This window comes from Papio anubis, chromosome 17, assembly GCF_008728515.1.
Source record: "Papio anubis isolate 15944 chromosome 17, Panubis1.0, whole genome shotgun sequence".
NCBI classification, from domain to species: domain Eukaryota; kingdom Metazoa; phylum Chordata; class Mammalia; order Primates; family Cercopithecidae; genus Papio; species Papio anubis.
The window spans coordinates 53591769-53615452 of NC_044992.1; the positions used below are offsets into that span (position 1 = coordinate 53591769).

General features: G+C 40.4%; 1 protein-coding gene across 10 annotated transcripts in view; it reads right to left on the reverse strand.

Annotated features, from left to right (window-relative positions):
* LOC101004877 (KAT8 regulatory NSL complex subunit 1) overlaps positions 1 to 23684 on the reverse strand; it is a 196595-nt gene that overhangs the window by 136241 nt on the left and 36670 nt on the right. For all 10 annotated transcript variants that reach the window (XM_017950071.3, XM_017950069.3, XM_017950072.2 and 7 more), the window contains one exon: positions 4038 to 5421. In XM_017950071.3, coding sequence (XP_017805560.1) covers positions 4038 to 5326 — 1289 coding nt within the window. In that variant the 5' untranslated portion in view covers positions 5327 to 5421. The remainder of the gene's footprint in view (positions 1 to 4037; positions 5422 to 23684) is intronic.

Genomic DNA, 23684 nt, shown 5'->3' on the forward strand with positions numbered 1-23684 from the left:
TTACAGAATACAGAGAATATCCTCAACAATATTTCAGTAATCACAATGAAATGGTTTATGAGGTTATTTTTATACTGAACTTCAAGATAAGCCTAGAGTAACACTTGGGAGAAAAAAAAGAAAAAAAAAAAAAAAAAAAAAACTTTGGGGAGAGAGAAAAAAGAGGGGAAAAAAAAAAAAGAAAAAACACACACACCTTAGGAGAGAGAGACCTACATAATGTGGTCCAGGTACCCAGAACACTGCTGATTTAAGAGCACAATAAAGAGAATTTCTAGAAAAAAAAATACTATTTTAACAACAAGTACTTACTATATAGAAGTTTATAAGCACAGGGCCCAGAAAACGAAAACCAAATTTAGCAAAATATGGAATGGGTCCAGAAATTAAACAAAATTGCAGGGGAAAAAAAAGAGACAACTCTAAGAGGGAAAAACAAAGAATATAAAAAAGAAAGAACAGCAAGCACAACTCAGCAAGTACATTACATACATATGATAATTAAATGCTTTTATTTCTACATCTACAATTAAGAATTAAACATTAAGATATTTATGGAAGCATGCAGCTTCCTTAATTCCATATTCAAGGAGATAAAGTTTAAATTCCTGTACCTTCCACAGTGATGACTTATATCATTGTTTAGTGACATTATATCAAACCCAAGATACTGCAGAATTTTCAAAGAAGCAGTTATATGTCCAATGTACCAAGGAAGGAAGATATGTGAAATATTTCATGAAGATTTTCCAAAAACAGTTTAAAACAAAAAGAGCAAGAGTTTTAAACCAAACATAAAATCAGTCAACCATAAAAATTAATAAAAAAGAAACCCTCTCTAAAGTCTCATTTAGCAATATAGTTTACTGTCAAGTAATACAATGATGAACATACAATTTGCTAAACATTCAACAACATAGAAAAATTAATCATTCTACAGCTAGCATGTACCAACGACATAGAATGGATCACTGTTTCTCCTCTGGGAAGTGGGAAAGAAAAAACAATTGAATTCTTAGTGAAGAAAGGGACTGTAATTTCCACAGAACTATCCACTTGCAATTTAAGCAACATCATTTAAAAACAGCTCATTCCAACAGTCTCCTCTATTAAATATTTTCATTAGGGCTGCCTAGATGAAACCTAGCCCACCATATTATATCTTGGGCAAAAGAGTAAAATACAGACCGGCTGCTGAAAGGGAGCGCGGGGAGCTGAAATTCATCAGCTGGGTCAAGTTCCTGAAGAATTAACTAACTACATTCTAGGATTCATTTCTCAGCATCAAAGAACAACTTTTTCTTCTTCTTTTTAAATTAAAGCAATGCCTCCATTCTCATTGTCTGGCCAACTGCTGAAAACTTTTAAAATACTCAGAAGATCAACAAACACTTGGCTAAACAAATACCAGCCTTAAGAGTCAACCCCGTGATCCTGCTCAACAAGAACTTTAAAGTATTTATGCTTTACTGGTGGTTTTGGTTTCCACAAAAAAAAAACTTTTTTTTTTTTTTTTTTTTTTTTTTGAGATGGAGTTTCACTCTTGTTGCCCAGGCTGGAGTGCAATGGCACAATCTCAGCTCACCACAACCTCTGCCTCTCAGGTTCAAGCGATTCTCCTGCCTCAGCCTCCCGAGTAGCTGGGATTACAGGCGTGTGCCACCAGGCCCAGCTAATTTTGTATTTTTAGTAGACGAGGTTTCTCCATGTTGGTCAAGCTGGTCTCGAACTCCCGACCTCAAGTGATCCACCCACCTCAGCCTCCCAAACTGCTGGGATTACAGGCATGAGCCACCATGCCAGGCCCTAAATACAATTACAATATGCGAAAAGAACATTTACTTCGGAGTACTTTCAGTACCCAAATTTTCTTTAATATGATCTAATGCATGAAAATTCTACTTTTCAAAGTATCATTCAGTTGATTTAATTGCAAGAGGATTCAACTGATCCCAAAATGTTTCCTAAAAGCCATCCTTTGGCTGTTCTTATACACTTCACACCCTTCCAAACCATAAACCATTATGTGAGAAGAATGTGTAGAACTAGGTAGTAAATGAATAGACTTAAGGTTTTTTCAAGTCACTAAATTATCCTATAGAATAAGAACAATTCTCTCAGCTATTTTTATTTCATTGGTTTGTAACACTTACCTACAACAGTACCAAAACTCAGAAATGTTTTCAATGCAATGTATCCTGAGAACAATAAGCTTATAGAAAGAATCTAGATGCTTTTCTGTTAAATACTCAAAATAAGTACATGCAATTTAAAATCCTTTAACTACAGTGTTTATTATACTTCTCAGCACAAAATATTTAACATTAACCAAGATATTTTTAAAGCAGTGATTTAAACAGCAAAGTTAGGGGGGATAATGCCATGAATATTAGCAAGCTGAATTAAGCTACTAATCCATTCAAAGAAAGGTGGGTTACAGAAGAAGCAAGCCTCTGAAACATATTTGCTTTAAATCTAAACACAGAAGTGAACTTGAGCACAGTGAACTAACAAATGACAATGGAACTAGGTCTACAAGGAAGAAATTCAGCAAAAATTATCCATTTCTTCCCTCAAAATAGAAAAAAAAAAAGTTTCATTTCAGATACAATATGTTATCCATGCAGATAATATAAACAAAATTGGGGAACCAGAAAATTTACTTTAAAAAATCACGGCTGTCTCAACAACCAAACACTCCAGTGAAAATCGTAGTCATCTTTTAATACAGTCAAGGAAACACCAATTCTTCCCACATATTCATCCTTTTCAGCCTTTTCTAGTAAGTCAGCCTCTAGCAAAGAGGAAATGAAAGAGGATCTACTAGTCAACTATCCTGCCCCTCTTTTCCAACTCCTCATGCTACCTCTCAAGTCTGAGATTCCTAAGTAGATAAATGCACTTATTTAACATTTAAGTATGTTATAATATAGTACTGCTTTATCTAAGTACATAGATGCTGAATCGAGAGTGACAAGAGTGAAACGTCTCTGTCTCCACCATGCCAATTTGGAGCGCCACCCTTTAAGCTTATGTAAAATTTTCTCAAATCAACAGATTTAGAAAAACCAGTAAGACGAGGTGTGCAGATCATGAGGTCAGGAGTTCGAAGCCAGCCTAGTCGACATGGTGAAACTCTGTCTCTACTTAAAAAAAAAAAAAAAAAAAGAAAGAAAGAAAGAAAGAAAGAAAAGAAAAAGATTGGCCTGACGTGATGGCGGGTGCCTGTAATTTCAGCTACTCAGGACACTGAGGCCCAAGAATCACCTGAACCCGGGAGCCAGAGGCTTCAGTGAGCTGAGATCACACTACTGCACTCCAGCCTGGGTGACAGAGTGGAACTCAGTCTCCCCCAAAAAAAAAAAAAAAAAGTAAGAATTTATTCCACATACATTAATACATTTAACTCAGCTTAACAAATCTAATTAAAATGGGCTTTTTTTTAAAATAGGAAGACAGTCAGGTTGTGAAAGTGGACTGTGTTTGGAGGCAATGTATTAAATATTCTGAAGCATTTTCTAATTGTCAGTCCTTAAAATGTAAGAAAACCTCAAGTGTTAAAATTGAAGACTGGATATGCTCTCTGCTCAAAGTTCAATCAAAATCAACTGTAATTTCCTACAAAGGTAACTAGGTCAACTCAACATTTGTCCCTGCTTACTGGAAACAACAAAATCTGAACAATCAGGCCATTAACTTGTCATGTCCTATATATAGTTTCAAAAGAAATCTAATTATTCACTCTTAAAGAGGTACTAGTACAATTTTACACGTAAGATGTCTCCTAGTTTTCTTAATAAGGCTTCAAAAGGAAATTACCACCATTTAGACTACAACACCACAACACTACAGCAAAAATATCTTCCATTTCTTCACTAACATGTATACACACTCACCTACCTAACACCAGGGAAAAAAACAAATGGAACCTAGACACCTATGTACAAAGAATCACATTCTCTCCATGGTAGGGATTCATTCATACTTCCCTGCGCCAACATTTCTTAAGAATGCTATCATGCATGAGGTCTACTCACAGGGGTACATGGCGCTGCTCGGGATCAGCTCTGGTCAGTTCTTCCTCTTCAATATCAGACTCCCCTCCTGAACTACTGTCAGTGACATCTGAATCAAATGCTTGTTCACTGCACCTCAAGTTGGCTATGCCACTAGCTGTAAATCTCTCCAGCTCTTCTGAAATTGAATCGCTTTTCAGAAAGTTGCTAAGTCCCTCTGAAGTGGTGGTCTCACTGGCAGCTTTTCTCAAGGCAGCTTCAGCCTTTCGAGTCAGCATCAACTGGCTCCGTGGTCTCAAGGATTCCAAGTTTGGCAGTTTGCTCAAAGTCTTCTCCAAAAATCCACCCAGCTGATGTTGTATATGCCTCTCAACCTGCTTGGCTTGCACAACCTGTAAGCGCTTTTGTAATCTGCGGGCACGGCTCTCAATGTCAGCCTGTCGTCGCAGTAAAGCTGTTATCCTTGTGTCAGAATCTAAAGCACTGAAAAGAATGGAAGACAGGGGAGACTTTTTACCCTCTAATTTGACACCCCCCAAGTTAGAGCTGGAGTCTGTACCAGGTGATAACCTACTGCTTCCTTGAAGTGCCGGCTGTTCCATGGAATTGACAGAAGATTTGTTTGCAGTGCTATTATTGCTATATAAAGTTGTGTGTTCTACATCAAGGCTTCTATGTGGAAGAGTGCAATTGGTCATACCCCCCTTCAAGTCCCCAGATTCAGATCCTCCCACTTCACCCCCATGAAGAGCAGATGAAGTGAGAGCCCGTTTTCCCCCATTGAGGGAAGTGGAATTGTCATGATCAGAATGTGTTGAACTTTTAGTCAATTTCTTAGCCAACCCATTTACAGGTGCTTGTGGCAGAGCTGTTTGACCACTCGTATTCATGGTTCTAAGATTTTCTAAGGAAAACTCCAAAACTGGCTGTCTCCCCAACAGCTCAGCTCGGAGTTCATAGGACTGAGATAAGAGAGGATGAGATTTAAGGACTGTCTGCTTGCTGAAGACCCCTTGCAACTTCAAAGACTCCTTTGAGGGAACAGATGTTACATCAGAGCAGAGATAAGATGCCACCAGTGGTTGCAGCTTTCCCAAGTCTTCCTTGGTAGAATTATTTCGGAAATCTAGGCTGGGATCCTCTGCAGCAATGGCTTTTCTTTTGGTTCCGTTGGCAGCAATAAGGATGTTGGCGTTGCCGTTATTTTCGGCACTGCCAGGGGACAAGGTAGAGGACGGGGGAGCCAGTTTGAACCGGATATGGTGTGCTTCAGCTGCTGCGTCAGTGAGAGCGGGCGCCATCGCAGCCATTCAGCACAGAGAGACAGGAAGTCCAGCCTCTCCCGATGCCGAGGCCGAGGCCGAGGCCAGCTCCACGGCCCCTTACTGCCTCCCCAGAGAACAGACTAGAAGAGAAAGGAGAAAATAATGTTAGAAATACAAGCACATTTAAAAACACATATATTTTTAACAAAAGCACTACTTGAGTGCTGTTGTCTAAACTGCCTCCAGAAAGAAAGCACTCTGGAGCTAATTGTACCAGTTATTCGAGAGACCCAAGTATCTTTCAACTGAAAGAAAGGGGGAGGCAAAATCCCTGCACAAGAGAAAGAATTGCACCCTTCTTCTTGTCATTTGTTACTACAGACTGAAAGTTGCCAAAACACAAGTTCGATTCGGAGAAAATCACAGATTGTTAAAATTAAATCATCTGCATTAAAAAAAAATCTTTTTGTTGAAATAAATGGATTTAAAGCAAGACACATCAAACTAAACAATAATTAAACAGAAAAAATTAGTATGGAATTCCCGTGTTCACACAAAAAAGTATGCCAAATATCACAGGTCTGTGCATTTCTCTGGCCAGGGAATCCAGTTTTCATCAGCTTCTCACTTCACTAGAAGTACAGATTATACTACAGAGCTAACTGTACCTCATCTGTAATACCAACTTGTTTCATCAGTTTTCTTTTCTTTCAGATCAAAGTGCTCATCAGTATCTTCTCTACTGGCTTCTTCCTTTCAGCCTAAGAATTTACTTAAGTATCTTCTGTCCTCAGTACAGCCTCTCTCTCATATTTAATTGCCCAACATCTCTCTTTCCCTTTACCCCAAAACTTTTAAAGAATAGTATAAATAACTGTCTCTGCACTCTTCACTCTTCCATAATCTGGATTTCATCCCCTACTGCTCTGGCAAAGGTTACCAGTAATCTTATTACCAAATCCAATGGTCAAGGCTCAGTCCCCATTCTATCTGACTTCTCTGCAGCACTGGACAATACCGTTATCCTTCTAATTCTTTCCTGATGTCCTTGTACTATCATCCTCTTCTCTTCCTCCTGGACCCGTAAATGTTGGTGCTGCACAAGGTCTCTTCTGCCCTCTTCTCTCTCAAAAACCACTAGTATGGTGAGGTTACCTAACCCTAAGAAAAACTTCTGAGCTGCACTAATATTAAGATTCCCATACCTCTATGTTCCTCAAGCCACCTGAAGCTCAGAATTCACTTCCTCCTTCCAGCACACTATTCCGCATCCTGTTTCATTATCTTAGGTAATGGCACTGCTTTTATTTAGTAACCAAGCTAAAAACCCCAGTCATATGCCTCTGTTTGATCACCCCCCCCCCTTGATCTATGTGGTCTGGGAGTCAAAGGAAACATACGTAAAGAACTAAGCCAGTTTTCTTTAAAGTGTAGTCTCTGGACTTCTGGGGATCTCACAGACTATTTTGGAGGTTCGTGAAATCAAAGGTATTTTCATAGCAATACTAGAATATTATCTGCCTTTTTCACTGTGTTGATATTTGCAATCAGAATACAAAAACAAAGGTGAACAAAACTGCTGGCACATTATTAGCACAAATCAAGGCAGAGGCACCAAACTATACCAATAGTCATTACATTCTCCACTCAGTTTTTTTTTTTTAAGGGAGTTCCACTTAAGATGTCCTTGATGAAGCAGCAAAAATTATTAATTATCTTGAGCCTTTAGTGCATTTTTAAAAAGTATTTTTTGTGATGAAAGGGAAAGTATGCATAAAACACTCTGCTGCTTTATGAATTCTCAGGAAAAAGTACAGTACAACTGAGTTGCAAAATGAACTAGAGCTTTGCTCATGGAACACTATTTTTACTTGGCAGAACTACTGACAAACTGATTATGTGAAACCTGCTTCACTAGCAGACATTTTCCTGCAAATGAACAAAGTGAACTTGTCACTTCAAGGAAAACCAATGATGATATATTTGCTGCCAATAATAAAATCTGATTTTTTAAAGCAAAGATTAGTGTTTTTGAAAACTGTATCAACAATCATGAACTTAAACATTTTCCCAAGATTTTATTTGGGGTGTGTGTGTGTGTGACGGAGTCTCGCTCTGCCGCCACGCTGGAGTGCAGTGGTGCGATCTCAGCTCACTGCAACCTCTGCCTCCTGGGTTCAAGTGATTCTCCTGCCTCAGCCTCCTGAGTAGCTGGGACTACAGGTGTGCGCCACCACGCCCGGCTATTTTTTGTATTTTCAGCAGAGACGGGGTTTCACCATTTTGGCCAGGATGGTCGTAATCTCTTGACCTCGTGATCCGCCCACCTCGGCCTTCCAAAGTGCTGGGATTATGGACTTTCCCAATATTTTAAAAGCCATTTCTGATTTGACAGACTTGTGACAATATTAATGAATGTGAATTTTTGATTCCACATAATGTAATGTGTAACATTTGGAAGATCTGCGTAACCCAGTGAACAATAAAATGTCCAGTGAATGTTTAAGTGCAAGACAGATCATTTATTTGTTGCTGTTATTTTCAAACAGGGTCTAGCTCTGTCACCCAGACTAGAGTGCAGGGGCACAATCATGACTCACTGAAACCTCAACCTCCTGGGCTCAAGTGATCCTCCTGCTTCAGCCTCCCAGTAGCTGGGACTATAGGTGCTTGCCACCATGCCCAGCTAATGTTTTGAATTTTTGTAGAGATGGAGTCTCACTCTGTTGCCCAGGCTGGTATCAAACTCCCAGCTTCAGCCTCCCAAACTCCTGGGATTATAGGCATGAGCTGCCATGCCCAGCCTGAATTACTTATTAAGTATTTTTTAAAATTTCTCCAAGTTTCTAAGAAAAACAAGTTACATGCTGTTCTCAACAAATTTTAAGAGTGAAAAAAGGGTCCTGAGACCAAAATGCTTGTTAAATCACTGGACTAAGCACCCCCATTCCCTACCCCAAATGAGGGCAATCTCCAATTTAGTCAAAAAAGTTTATCTTTGGAGCAATACCAACATGGGATGGTAGGCCCTACAGCACTATAGTAAGCTCCTTTATAGTATGACAATTCGAATCATTAACATAAAAATACTCAAATAAATGAGAAAACATTATTCATAAAAGCACCAATACACGTATGGGTCAAAACTGTTTACTGCTGTGTTTTTGTTTTTTTTTTTTTGAGATGTAGTCTTGCTCTGTTGCCCAGGCTGGAGTGCAGCGGCGCAATCTCAGATCACTGCAACCTCCGCCTCCTGGGTTCGAGTAATTCTCCTGCTTCAGCCTCCCGAGTAGCTGGGACTTCAGGCACTTCGGGCATGTGTCACCATGCCCGGATAATTTTTGTATTTTTAGTGGAGATGGAGTTTCACCATGTTGGTCAGGCGGGTCTCGAACTCCTGACCTCAGGTGATCCACTTGCCTCAGCATCCCAAAATGCTAGGATTACAGGTGTGAGCCACTGTGCCTGGCCTCATATAATTACTAATACCATAAGTTTCTTGTCCCAGGGTTGTATTTTAACCAACATTCTAGAAAAGAACTAGATTTTCAGGGCTTATGGAGTTTTCTCCTGTGTGCTTTCTGGCATATGGCATTCTGTGTGGCACAAATTATTCTATGTTGTCTTTTCTCATTTCTAATTTTAAATATAATACTAATTCCTAATATATTATTAAACACTGTGTTATAGACCAGTCAAGCTAGACCAAGATAGTTGTTCAAAATATTCTGAGTCAGTTTTATAATATGCAAAGGGTTTTTCCCATAGACAAACAAAATCACTATCAGATATTTGCTTTCAATCTCCTCCTCTTTCGAATGTCAATATGTAGCTGATATGAGCAATGCAAGGAGGCATATTATTGGTGCCAGATGATTAATACAACATTTGAAGAGTAGTTGTACCCTACTGCCTGAGAGCAATACAGTAAGACTTAGCAAGCGCAGGAAACAGCTTCCCTCTGAGGACCCAGGCAAGGGCTCAGATATGCTTTATGACTTATATAAAACTTAGGAAAACCCAGTCTTACTCCAGCACAAATGAAAAAGAAGGTCATAATTAACATCACACCACAGACGGTGCTTAAGTAGTAAACTTATCAAAGTTATTCTGAAATTATTCAATTCTTTAAAGCTTACAACTTTAAGAAAAATGCCGGCTTAAATCCCATCTACTCTGGCTGGGCGCAGTGGCTCACACCTGTAACCCCAGCATTTTGGGAGGCCAAGGCAGGCGGATCACCTGAGGTCAGGAGTTCAAGACCAGCCTGGTCAACATGGTGAAACCCTGTCTCTACTAAAAACACAAAAATTAGCTGAGTGTGGTGGCCAGCACCTGTAAACCCAGCTTCTCAGGAAGCTGAGACATGAGAATCGCTTGAACCCAAGCGGCAGAGGTTGCAATGAGTCAAGACTGCACCACTGCACTCCAGCCAGGGCAACAAGAGCAAGACTCCATCTTAAATAAATAAATAAATATAAATCCCATCTACTCCAAGACTTCTCTGAAATGATGTCTATGAACTTGACATTAACATATACACTTCAAAGGCAATAGTTTGATTTGCACCTTCTACTTGGTTTGAATATCACCATAGGATACACAGCATAGTATAGTTACTAAAACAATCATCTAAATAAGGGGGTGGGGGAGGGAAGAGAGTGCAGAGCAGAGGAAAAAGTTACTACTTTTTCAGAAGAAATTCCCATTCCTAACTCCTAAATCTTGGGATTTCTATACCAAAGAAATACCATTGTGAAAGGAAAAAAAAAAAAAAAAAAAAAAAGAAGACAACTCCAGATCCCTCTCCCTTTATTGACTTGAAATACTAGCTGAGATTCAACATTACCCCCAAAGATATTCATAAGAGGAGCACTGGCTCAAGTGAGCATATTATCTCAGTTCCCATTCTGGCTCCACCTCCTGTAGGTTACTTAACTATTTTGTTCTTTAAGTTTCCTCATCTACAAGTAACACAGCCTTTCCCACAAGGATGCCATCATGATGAAATAAAATACTTTCAATGACTTGGCCATGTACCGGGTGCAACCACCCAGTATTATTTGTACCGTTATTACACTGGAAACAAAAAGCTAACATAGAAGGAATAAATTTCCATGGCTTTTTAATGCACAGGAAAAATGCACCTATTTTGCAATTAGCTACAATTGCCATAAACCACTACCTAAGTTTAGTACTTTACTCTTTTCCCTGTTATGTCTAGACTTACTTTTAATATTTCATAATGTTGTTTATAATAAAAAGAAAACTGAACACCAAAAACTCAGTTAAATTATTAAATATCCATACAATGGAATACTGTGCAACCATAAGTATTGCAGAGCTATATTTACTAACATGGAAAAGTGCTTGCTTCATTATTAAATGAAAAAAGTTATAAAACAAAACCCAGTATCATCTCAATTTTGCTTTAAAAAGTCATTGGTAAGATTCTTGTCTTTTGTTTCTTGGCTTATGTAAAGTCTCCACCATAAACATGTATTAACTTGTACAATAAAATGGAGAGAAACAAAAAGAAAATAATGGAAATGCTTAAAGAGCTAAAAATTCCAAGTAAAACAAAATCACAGTAACATTCTTTTTTTTTTTTTTGAGACAGAGTCTTGCTCTGTCACCCAGGCTGTAGTGCAGTGGCACAATCTCAGCTCACTGCCAAGCTCCACCTCCCAGGTTCACACCATTCTCCTGCCTCAGCCTCCTGAGTAGCTGGAACTACAGGTGCCCGCCACCATGCCCAGCTAATTTTTTGTATTTTTAGTAGAGACAGGGTTTCACTGTGTTAGCCAGGATGGTCTCGATCTCCTGACCTCCTGATCTGCCCACCTTGGCCTCCCAAAGTGCTGGGATTACAGGCATGAGCCACCGCGCCCAGCCCATAGTAACATTCTTAAATTCAATATACAGAGCAAAACAATAATTTCTATCCCACTTGACCCCTACAAAATCCAAAAAGCTTCAATCATCGACAGTGTAAAGCAGGTGAAGACTGTCAAATTTAAGCAGTTCTTACAGAAGCAAGTTCAGGGCTAAAGGAAAAAAAAAACACACAAAAAAAAAACACCCAAAAAAAGAAAGCAGTTCTACACAAACAGCACAACAGCCTATTTGATAAATCACCTTTCTCCAAAGAATACGAAGCATTAAAAGCTATAATTAACTGATTAATCCTCATAACGACCTGGGCAGTAAACTAGGGCTGAGATTGTAATTTCTAATTTACCAGTGGGGATAAAGTCAGACTGTACATTCAGAATAAAATTTCAAGCCCCAAATATCCCAATTTTTAGTTCATTCAGTAAGTAAACTATAATCTGACAAATACAGATGGAGCTGCTACACCTGCTGTCACTCACACAAATTGAGATTCTGCAGTAAGCTTGTACAGATAAAAGAAAAGGCTACCTATTCAAGGTCATTTAGCCATAAAAGGTTGGGCTAGATAATCAATAGTTTCTCTCACTTTCAAGGAAGTATTTTAGGGTCTGGAAGATGTTAAATGCACTCAGCAAGCAAACACATTTCAGAAAAACTTCCCAGATGGAGACTCACAATGTACTGCATCATACTGAATATGCAAATGTTTACCTTTACCAAACTTATTTAACAAGCACTTTTTCCCATTACATCTATTAATATCATGCAAAACATCATTGTGAGAAATACAAGTTGGGATAAAGTCCAAATATGTGACCTCTAGGATCCCTTCCTATGTTAATTATATTATTCTAAATTGCACTATCGGTCCAAGGACAAACTTCTACCTAACACAAGTGGCACTTGTGAAGCAAAAACATTCTTCTAGGATAGAGTTCCTCAACCTCAGCACTATTGACATCTCACGACGAGTAATCTATTACGGGGGCTATCCTGGCAGTAGCATGTTTAGCAACATCTCTGGTTTCCACCTGCTAGATGCTAGTAGTACCCTTCTAAAAATTATGACAATTAAAAATGTCTCCAGACATGTCAAATACGGGAGTTGGGGGGGCTCAACATCACACCTCCCAATAGAGAACCATATCCTAGAGATAAAGATCATACACACACATCTATATACTCTTTCAAAAGCAAAACGTATCCAGCTGCTTCAAATACTGTAAGTCAGAACTAACTCCACACCCACAAATGAAAACCTCATTTATTCCCGGTAAATTCCCAAGACAAGACTCCAGATACACAAGAATAACCTGGAAGCATCCACCTTGCAAAAATATTAAGCTGCAGAGAACAAAGGGGAAGGGATAGGTCATCTGGGTGGCCAACAAGACAAGTGTTACAACCGCACGTGCACTGAAAACAAAAGCAAAAATCAGACGGGGAAGAAAAGTGTGCCCATAATGTGGCTTCTACTAACCTCTTCCTTCACCATTACCTCATTACTCTACACAAAGGAAGGAAAGAAACAGGAGGAAGGATGATTAGGGAAGTGTCCATGAAGTTCCCGCAATTTTAGCTGAGACTTGAAAATTAGCTAAAATGTCATTATGTAATAGGCTAGGACAGGAGAATGGTAATGTGGTATTCTAGGGAAAGGAAATGGCATAAGAAAAGGCAAGGCTGTGTGGGAAAAGGCAACATTCTGAAGGTTAAAAGAACAATTTGGGCCAGGCGCAGCGGCTCATGCCTGTAATCCCAGGACTTCGGGAGGCCGAGGCAGGTAGATTACCTGAGATCAGGAGACCAGCCTGGCCAACATGGCGAAACCCCGTCTCTACTAAAATTACCAAAAATTAGCCGAGTGTGGTGGTGGGCGCCTGTACTCCCAGCTACTTGGAAGGCTGAGGCAGGAGAATTGCTTGAACCCAGGAGGCGGAGGTTGCAGTGAGCCGAGATCGCGCCACTGCACTCCAGCCTGGGTAACAAGAGTGAGACTCCATCTCAAAAAATAAAAATAAAAAAATTAACAATTTGCTTAAAATATAAAGCATATTTTAATAGAGGAAGCAGTAGAAAGAAGGTGGAAAGGCAGTTTGAAGCCAGATCCTTAATGGACAGCCTTAAATAGCCTTAATTCAGACTTAAAGACAGTAGAGGGGCCAGGTGCAGTGGCTCACACCTGCAATCCCAGCACTTTGGGAGGTCGAGGCAGGTGGATCCCCTGAGGTCAGGAGGTCGAAACCAGACTGGCCAACATGGTGAAACCCTGTCTCTACTAAAAATACAAAAAAATTAACTGGGTGTGGTAGTGGGCACCTGTAATCCCAGCTGCTCGGGAGGCTGTGGTAGGAGAATCGCTTGAACCCAGGAGGCGGAGGTTGCAGTAAGCCAATATCGCGCTATGGCACTCCAGCCTGGGTGACAAAAGTGAGACTCCATCTCAAAAAAATAAACAATAAAAATAAAAATAAAATAAATTAGCCGGGCATGGTGGCAGGTGCCTGTAGTCCCAGCTACTAGGGAGGCTAAGGTACGAGAACCACCTGAACCCGGGAGGGGGAGGCTGCAATGAGCTGAAACTGAACCTCTGCACTTCAGCCAGGGCGACAAAGAGAGGCTCTGTCTCAAAAACAAACAAACAAAAAAGGACAGCAGAGGCCAGGTGCAGTGGCTCAGGCATGTAATCCCAGCACTCTGGGAGGCCAAGTCAAGAGGATTGCTTGAGGCCAGGAGTTTGAGACGAGCCTGGTCAACATAGCAAGATCGAGTCTCTGAAAAATAAAAATTACATATATATACACACACACATATACATATATATGTGTGTGTGTGTGTATATATATAAATATGTGTGTGTGTATATATATATAATGACAGCAGAACATCATTAAACATTTTTTTAAATGGGAGTGAAACGTCAGACTGTGCTTTAGAGAGACCAGTTGGGTAGGATGGATTAAAAGTAAAAAAGCATCTACAGACGGCAAAGACCAATAAAGAAGCTACCACAATAATCCAGATAAGATGCAATGAGAACTTCAACCAGAATATAATAGTCAAATTCTCTACCAAAGCTTAAATCCAGAAATGTGAAGGGGCCAAAGTCTAACAAAAAGGCCAAATACATGACAAACAAAAATGTGATGGCTTATAAAGAACGGAAAGAAACCTCTCTTTTCCTTCATAACTTCATCTCCTTTGTGATGAAATCCTTCGTTTTTCACTTCTTCGTTTCTCACAAAGCTTTTCAGGTTTGGTATATCATCTTCGTATTTCTAACACTATCAATCCAATCCATCAGCTCCTGTCTAGATTATCACAACAGCTTCCTGACTAGTGCCTCAGTGCCCCAAACTTTCCTTTACCTTTTTATCATCTCACTTTCCTACTCTGAATGAGTTCCTCACACTTCTTTTTTTTTTTTTTTTGGAGACGAAGTCCCTCTCTTGTCCCCCAGGCTGGAGTGCCATGGCACGACCTCAGCTCACTGCAACCTCTGCCTCCCAGGTTCAAGCGATTCTCCTACCACAGCCTCCTGAGCAGCTGGGATTATACAGGTGCCCGCCACCACATTCAGCTAACTTTTTTGTATTTTTAGTAGAGACGGAGTTTCACCACGTTGGCCAGGCTGGTTTCCAACTCCTGACCTCAGGTGATCCACCTGCCTCAGCCCCCCCAAAGTGCTGGGATTACAGGCGTGAGCCACCATACCCAGCCCCTCACACCTTTTTAATGAGTTCACATTCTTCAAGATGAGACTTATAATAACGTCAGGGCAAGTACATCAATTGATACAGACCCAGAACTCCCCACAGATTCCCAACTCCATATCTTTGCCTATGTTGCTACCTCTACCTGGAAGCTCCTTCTTCTATTTTTTTTTTTTTTGGTCCCCAAACTTACTAATTTTTCAATACATAGCATCTCCACAAACTTCTTAGACTCTTTCAATTCATATCACTTTCTTCCTGCTTGAATTGTATAATGCACTTAAAGTCACTGTCATTCAGTTCAAATTATCTGAATTTTCCCTAATTGTTAACTAATTCTATTTCCAAGACAAAGTTCCTTAACAGCACCCTTCTTTAGCATGCTAACTTTATCTAGAGCTTGGTACATAGTAAGCATTGTAAGCCCTAAATGACTGGACTAGAGAAGTCAAAAAGGCCTCGTGGGGGTTTCCCTCAAGTGTAAAATTTTACTAAGAAGAGAAAGAGGAGGAAACACGAATCAAAAAATTGACACAATCAAAATAATGGGAAAGACGTGAGGCATGATCCATAGAACAACTTGTATGAATCGGGTGGTATACGTACAGCTTCTGAAGAGAAAGAGAGGAAAAGAACAGCTACACACTGATCTGTGATGAAGTACTGCAAGCTACATTATGGAATGTACTACAAAGTATTTATGTTACACATAAACAAAAGTAGATTTGTTGTGGAATACAATGGGGAAGGAGAGACAAAAATTTTACTATAAAACAAAGAGATAATGTGTGTCATCCCACAAGACCATCATCAATCTCCTTGGCCAATAGGACTTAACTGAAAAAGCTTTATATTAATAAAGGAGTAATTCCTGAGTGCAGGATAGGTTATTACAAATGTTGTTCACCAACATTAATTAGCCTTTTACTATGTCAACTACTATGCTAATACCTTACATATACTCTCTTATTTAATCTTCACAATAACAATGTAAGGTAAGTACTACTGTCCTCATTTTATAGATGCTCAAAGAAGTTAAGTAATTTGACCATGATCATACAACTACGAAGTTGCAGGGGCAGGATCCATAATGCTAAAGTAGTTAACGCTTTTAACTACTACACTAGATAGTTTAAGGCTTAAACTGAAAGGGTCCCAACTGCCTGAGAGTAAATTCTCAATTTTAGTCTTTAGAGGAAAGTCAAAGAACACCAACTACCTACTGAGTATCTCCAATAAATATTAAAATGCCTAGAGTATTCAAAGCACCACAGTAAGTACATACAAGGATGACAAGCAGAAGTAAAGACAGACACTACTGTGTGATTTGGGGGCGGGGGGACAATCCTCATACAGGCTGAGAAGTAGGCGGAGTCAGAAAAGGCTTTTCAAAAAAAAGAACATCTAGGCTGAAACCTAAAGAATGAGTAGAAGTTGGGTGCAGTGGCAGGCGCCTGTACTCCCAGTTACTCAGGAAGCAGGAGGATGGCTTCAGCCAAGGAGTTCAAGGCCAGCCTAGGCAACATAGCCCCCATCAAAAAAGCCACCCAAACAAAAACACTTCTTTTTTTAAAGTAAATGATGGCCAAGCATGGTGGCTCACACTTGGGAGGCCAAGGCAGGAGGATTGCCTGAGCACAGGAGGAGTAGTCTGAGACCAGCCTAGACAACACACTGAGACCCAGTCTCTAACAAAATAATAATTAGCTGGGCATAGTGGGAGGGTCACTTGAGCCTGGCAGGTGGACGTTGCAGTGAGCTGTGATTACGCCACCGCACTCCAGCCTGGGTTACAGAGCAAGATTCTGTCTCAAAAGAAGGAAAAGAGGAAACGGGAGAGAAGAGAGGGGAGAGGGGAGGGGGAGAGAGAAGGGAGGGGAGAGGAGAGGAGGGGAGAGAAGAAAAGGAGGGAAAGGAAGAGGGAGGGAGGGAGGGAAGGAGTATAGGAAGGGAGGGAGTAGGGCCGGGAAAGGTGGCTCACGCCTGTAATTCCAGCACTTTGGGAGGCCAAGGCAGGCAGATTACTTGAGGTCAGGAGTTCGAGAACAGCCAGGCCAACACAGCGAAACCCCATCTCTACTATAATAAAAATAGAAACAATTAGCCGGGTGTGGTAGTGCATGCCTGTAATCCCAGCTATTCAGAAGGCTGAGGTACGAGAATCACTTGAATCCGGGAGGCAGAGGCTGCAGTGAGCTGAGATCACACCACTGCACTCCAGCTTGGGTGACAGAATGAGACTGTCTCCAAAAAAAAAAAAAGAAAGAAATGAGTAGAATTCAGCATTGCCTATACAACTACTTCAAGCATACCATATTCAAAACCCATTCCCCGCCCCAACACCAAATCTAAAACTTCCTCCTGCTCCTCAACATTGTCTATGTGAGTGAATCATGACCTCAAATCACCAACTTACTTTTTACCATAAATATTTAATTTAAACATCTACTAAATGCCAGATACAAGATAGTAAAATATAAATTAGGTGTGAAAGTAGCCTTGATTGATACAGTACTGTATTTCACCTGAAGGGGTCAAGGAAGGCTTCTAGAAAAGATAACATACTAACTGAATTTTGAAGGGTGAGTTGGTGCACAGAGGGTGAGAGTTGGCAACACACAGAATGATAGGCACATTCATTCCACCCTTAGTGCCACTGCCCTAGTGCAGAGCCTCATTGTGTACTACAGTAATTCAGGCAGTAATAATCTCCCAACTATTCTTCCTTCTTCCTGTCTCAGCAAGCCTATCTAATCTAGCGTACACTACCCAAAATGATTATTAGAAAGGGAAGAAAAAATGAAAGGAGGGGGGAAACCTAAATCTAACCGTTTAAAATCATTCACTGACTCTAGAGTAAGGATGAGGCCAAATTCCCCACACACCATTATCTGCCCCCTTTTTACAATCGACCTCATCTCCAGCCTGTCCTTACTGGAGTGAAACGTACTTTCCCTGGCTCTTCTACGCCCCTGCACCTTTACTCATGCTACTCTTTCAAGGTTCAGCTCAAGGTTACATACATGCTCTTTCAAGTATTCCCCATTACTCTCAGGTTGAGGTGGGGTCCCTCCCTCTAGGCTGCACTCCCATGACACCTTGGCTATTGCTCATGGTACAATATAAACTCACAAATTTGCCATCTCTTTCTTCCCTAGACTATGTACTTTTTTTTTTTTTTTTTTTTTTTGAGACACAACCTCTCATTGTCACCACGGCTGGAGTGCAGTGGCACAATCTCGGCTCACTGCAACCTCCGCCTCCTGAGTTTAAGCAATTCTTCTGCCTCAGCCTCCCGAGTAGCTAGGATTACAGGCACCCACCACCACATCCAGCTAATTTTTTGTATTTTTCAGTAGAAACAGGGTTTCACCATGTTGGCCGGGCTGGTCTCAAAGTCCTGACCTCGTGATTCGCCAGCCTCGGCCTCCCAAAGTGCTGGGATTACAGGCATGAGCCACCGTGCCTGTCCGACTATGTACTTCTTAAAAAGGAGGGTTATAGTTTGTTTTATCTCTGTCCCCTACATGCAGCACAATGCCTGGCAAACAGCGGACCAACACACACTAAGCAACCTGAGCATTCTATGCTAAACCCATCAGATGAAGATCCATTAGGATGTTAATGGGGATGTCTGAAGTGATCAACCACCTAACAAGAACAGGCATCAGCTGAACCTAGGATAGACTTCACCCACCACAAGTTCCAGTTATTTACTTGACCAAGCACCTGTACCCAGACTGGGAAACTTTTTAATTACACTTTTTAAGCTATTATTAAATTTGGTTACATAGTATTATAAAGGTAATAGCCATCAAAATCACAAATGTAAATGCTCAAACTTTTACCCAGCAACTGCACTTCTAGAAATCTATCCAACAGAAATATTCTCATAGGTACTCAAAGATGTATACACAGTGCTTTCACTCAAGAACTGTAATACAAAAAAAAAAAAAAAAAAAAACTAATTAAAAAGATCAAGCCATATAACAACTATGATCCCATTAAATATATACACATGGATAGGCTGGGCACCATGGCTCATGCCTGTAATACCAGCTACTCTAGAAGCCAAGGTGGGAGGACTGCCTGGGTCCAGGAGTTCAAGACCAGCCTGGGCAACACAGCAAGATACTATCTCAAGAAAACATTTTTTTCTGAAGGATGTCTATATATCAAACTATTAATGGTGTTTATCCTATTTTTGTGCTATGACTGAATTCAAATTTCCTACCAGTCTTTAGCTCACAAAAGACAAAGAGAAAACAAATTATACTTTTTATCATATCTCTTTCCAACAAGCCCTAATAGTTGGTGTAAGTGCTCCTGAACAATCCTAAAATCAGCGACTTCTTGAAGATTTTAAGAATTCTAAAGGAAGCCGGGCACGGTGGCTGACGCCTGTAATCCCAGCACTTTGGGAGGCCGAGGCGGGCGGATCACAAGGTCAGGAGATCGAGGCTATCCTGGCTAACACGGTGAAACCCTGTCTCTACTAAAAATACAAAAAAAAAAAAATTAGCTGGGCGTGGTGGCAGACGCCTGTACTCCCAGCTACTCAGGAGGCTGAGGCAGGAAAATGGCGTGAACCTGGAAGGCAGAGCTTGTAGTGAGCTGAGATGGCACCACTGCACTCCAGCCTGGGGGACAGAGTGAGACTCCGTCTCAAAAAAAAAAAAAAAGAATTCTAAAGGTCCATGGCCAAATTCCTGAGTTCCCACTGAAACCTACTTTATCCCTTTAGAGAAAAGTCAATTAATGACTTTTAAAAGTACATTTTTCCGATGCCAATAAAATGTTAAGTCTTATATGTTAATGTTAATACTTATATCCATTTTTCATTCTCTTGGGAGGCAAGGGGTAAGGAGTAAATCACTAAGTGCAAAAAAAATACAGTCCAATTTTTTGGAGACATGCTTAAGGTCTTCAAAGAGCTTCAGTTCTCCATGGTAACAAATGGAGAGTTTAATGAAACTTTCCTGACAGTTCAACTTATTAGGCTAGTATTTATTTTGTTTTCTTTTTGAGACGGAGTCTCTCTCTGTTGCCCAGGCTGGAGTGCAGTGATGTGATCTCAGCTCACTACAACCTCCACCTCCCAGGTTCAAGCAATTCTCCTGCCTCAGCCTCTTGAGTAGCTGGGACTACGGGCATGCACCACCATGTCCAGCTAATTTTTTCTGTAATTTTTTTTTTTTTTTTAAGTAGAGACAGGGTTTCACCATGTTAGCCAGGCTGGTCTCAAACTCCTGACCTCAGGGGATCCGCCTCGGCCTCCCAAGGTGCTGGGATTACAGGCGTGAGCCACCGCGCCCAGCCCAGACTGGTATTTCTATGAAGTGTCTCTCCTAGACTAGCAAACCAGAAACTAGCTACAGTAAAGAGGCATTGAGCCTCTTTCCCTTCACACCCTCTGGTGGAGGTGCTAACAAACAGTCACAAAGGCCAAATAACAAGTAGCAAGAGGAAAGTCTGGATATGACTTGTTAGCAATTTTTGGTTTAACGTCCTAAAAACAAAATTGTTATTCATCTTTTTTATTCCCTAATACTTTAACCAAGTCAAACCTTAAGCTGTTCCCTTTTTAAAAAGGAATTAAAAGGTGAGGGACTCCATTAAGTTTGATGTCACTCAAGCAACTTTTTCCAAATAAGAGCAGAATCTGCTGTAATTAAAATTCAGAGTAAGATCTCATTTTGGATTCCTGGTTCAAGTTACAAGAACTAGAGTTTTTAAAATAACATTTAGATAAAACTGCATTCAATCTACCTCCACTTTACATTTCCTGACTCTCAAAATCTTGGAAAGAAACTTTAATTGTAAAAAAATTACAGCCAGGAAAATAAAAAAAGGGCAAGTTCACAGTCAACAACAATAAAATACATAACTAATTTCCTGGTAAAGGGCTTTCAAATGTTAACACTGTGGAAGCGGCTTAAAATCTTGGAAAAGCAAGGCTTGCAGAAAGTAACAATTATTAAACAACTATTTTGCCACACTGTGCTACTAAATGGGGAAACAAGTATTTAAAAGGTCTCCTCCACCTTAAAGGGACTCTCTGCATAAAGGTTTAAAATCTTCATATAAAATGTCTGATTTCTTTCTTTCAGACTGCCCAAACTCATTTGTTTTTCATTCATAAACATGAGCTGTGTTTTCTACTTTGGTCAAGTCAGTTTCCGCACTCTATTTTAGCTTTACCTTTATTCTACCAAAGACAAGAAAATGCTTAATAAAGAAAAATATATATTGCAGCTCTTTTTGGAGCCCAGGTATTTTGGCAAATCACACCTTTTGGCTTACTTTCTCCTAGGTATTTTGTTCTACATCCTAAAAGGCATAAGGCTTAGCAAAGAAACAAATAACAGTTACCCCCTGCCATACTAGTCCTCTCCTATGACCCACAATTCTCCCCTCAATCTGCAAGTGACACCCAAGGATATCACTTACCTCTTATATCTTCTGATAGCCTTCAAACGCTGGTGAACGCTAGTACAGTGGATATTTCTCTTTTCTAATTCACACTGTCTTCTACAGCCATAGTGTGGTTCAACTGAGTTTTGATCTCACATTTCAGGGAATGGGAAGTACTGATGAGGGAATCTTGTGTTATAAACTATTGTTCTGCACAACTTTTAGCATGCCCAGAGGCTTATCAGCATAAAAACTATAATTTAAACATACATCTTCAGAAGCAACATGAGAACTAAAAAAAGTCTTAAAACAGACTTCCAAGAAACAGTTATAAAGTCCAATTTTAGGAAAAAGACATGGTCCAAGTGTTCTTTGCACTAACACAGTAGGCAAGCCAGGTTGTTTGGGGCCATTTTACTTAAGAACCTGCCCTGTACTCCTTTCTTAAGGTAAGTAAATAAAGAGGCACTAAGGTTAAATATGCTTCCCAAGACGTAGAATAATCAAATCAATCAAGTGGAAACATTTAAAATGAAGAGTACAAACGAAAAGCTGCTTTAAAACTCTAAGTAAGACAAGCAAGGGGCCGGGCCGGATGGCTCCTGCATGTAATCCTAGCACTTTGGGAGGCTGAGGCGGGTGGATCACCTGAGGTCAGGAGTTCAAGACCAGCCTGGCCAATATGGTGAAACCCCATCTCTACTAAAAATAGAAAAAAATTAGCCAGGCATGGTGGTGGGCACCTGTAATGCCAGCTACTCGGGAGGCTGAGGTAGGAGAATTGCTAGAACCCTAGGGGCGGAGGTTGCAGTGAGCCCAGAACGTGCCATTGCACTCCAGCCTGGGCAACAGAGCGAAGATTCTGTTTCAAAAAAAAAAAGACAAGATTGAATGCTCCTGTTGCTCAGGAGGCTAAAGCAGGAGGATCACTTGAGCCCTGGAGTTCAGGCACTCTAAACTGTAGCGCACTATAGCACATGATTACATCTATGCATGCCAGCCTGGGAATCACAGCGAGACGGGGAGACCTTATCTCTAAAATGAAAAAGAAACAATCTCTAAACCACTCAGTAAGATTTACTCTGGGGCAATTAGCAGACAACCACATACTCAGTTTGCCCTAGTCCCTCCCCTCTAAACTCAAGGGATGAAACGGAGAGGTCTTTGTTGGGGGGTAGAGAGAGACAATAAAACGTAAAACTATATACATCTATCTAGAAAGAAAGTCGCTTATCTCTGTCTTAATGGACTCGCCAAGAATAAAAAAATAGCCCCTACCCATCTCCCCACCAGCTGAAAAAATATAAAAGGAATAAGCATTACTCTTTAAACATGGCGTTTACTATTACTATTGTTCAGAAAATCCAGTGTGGATTAGTTTGGTGTTTTTAAGCACACTTTAAAAATTGCTTGTCTAGGCTAGGCGTGGTGGTCCATGCCTGTAATTCCAGCACTTTTGGGAGGCCGAGGCAGGTAGATCACTTGAGGTCAGGAGTTCGAGACCAGCCCGGTCAACATGGTGAAACCCCCATCTCTACTAAAAACACAAAACGTAGCTGGGCGTGGTGGCACACGCCTGTAGTCCCTGTTACTCAGGAGGCTGAGGCACAAGTATCGCTTGAACCTGGGAGGCGGAGGCTGCAATGCATTGAGATGGCACTACTGCACTCCAGCATGGGCAACAGAACGAGACCCTGTCTCCAAAAAAAAAAAAAAAAAAAAAAAAAAAAAAAAAATTGCTTGTCTGATATAACAAGGAGCTAAGCTTTAATCACAAAGGGGCCTAATTAGAACCACTCAATACTAAAATGCCTTCTCAAACAACCACAACACCCCTACGTTTAGAGACTACACAAATCAGGTCGTGACAAACAGAAGGAACCTAAAACTTACTCACTTTAATATGCAATTAAAATCTGCGGTCAACTCAATACTCTTCAGAAGATGCAGAGACAATGGTTACAATGTAGCGTTACTAGAGATGGAAGAGCAGCCTTAGTGGCAGTGAAGAAAAAAGTTTAGTACAGTTATTTCACTTTCTTCTTACCTTGATATAAGTTCACAAGTGAACTAAAGGCCTACTCATTTTTTAACTTCCAGAATTTTCCTCACCAGGAAACACTCACCTAACAAAGAGTGCTCTGCAGGTTTAACCAGAGAAATAACATGTGTAGGCAGAAGGAAAGAAAATCAGACAAAAATTTAACATCTCACGCTGGTAAAGCACCAAAGTCAAATACGAATGTTCTGAATGTGGCTTTCAGAAATGATGCAAGAAAACTTCTAAAATACTTCACTTCAGTAGATTCATATAGATGGAAAGACCGAAAATCCCACCCTACCACAAAGCTCTAATAATTCTTAACTGATCATTCTTTTAA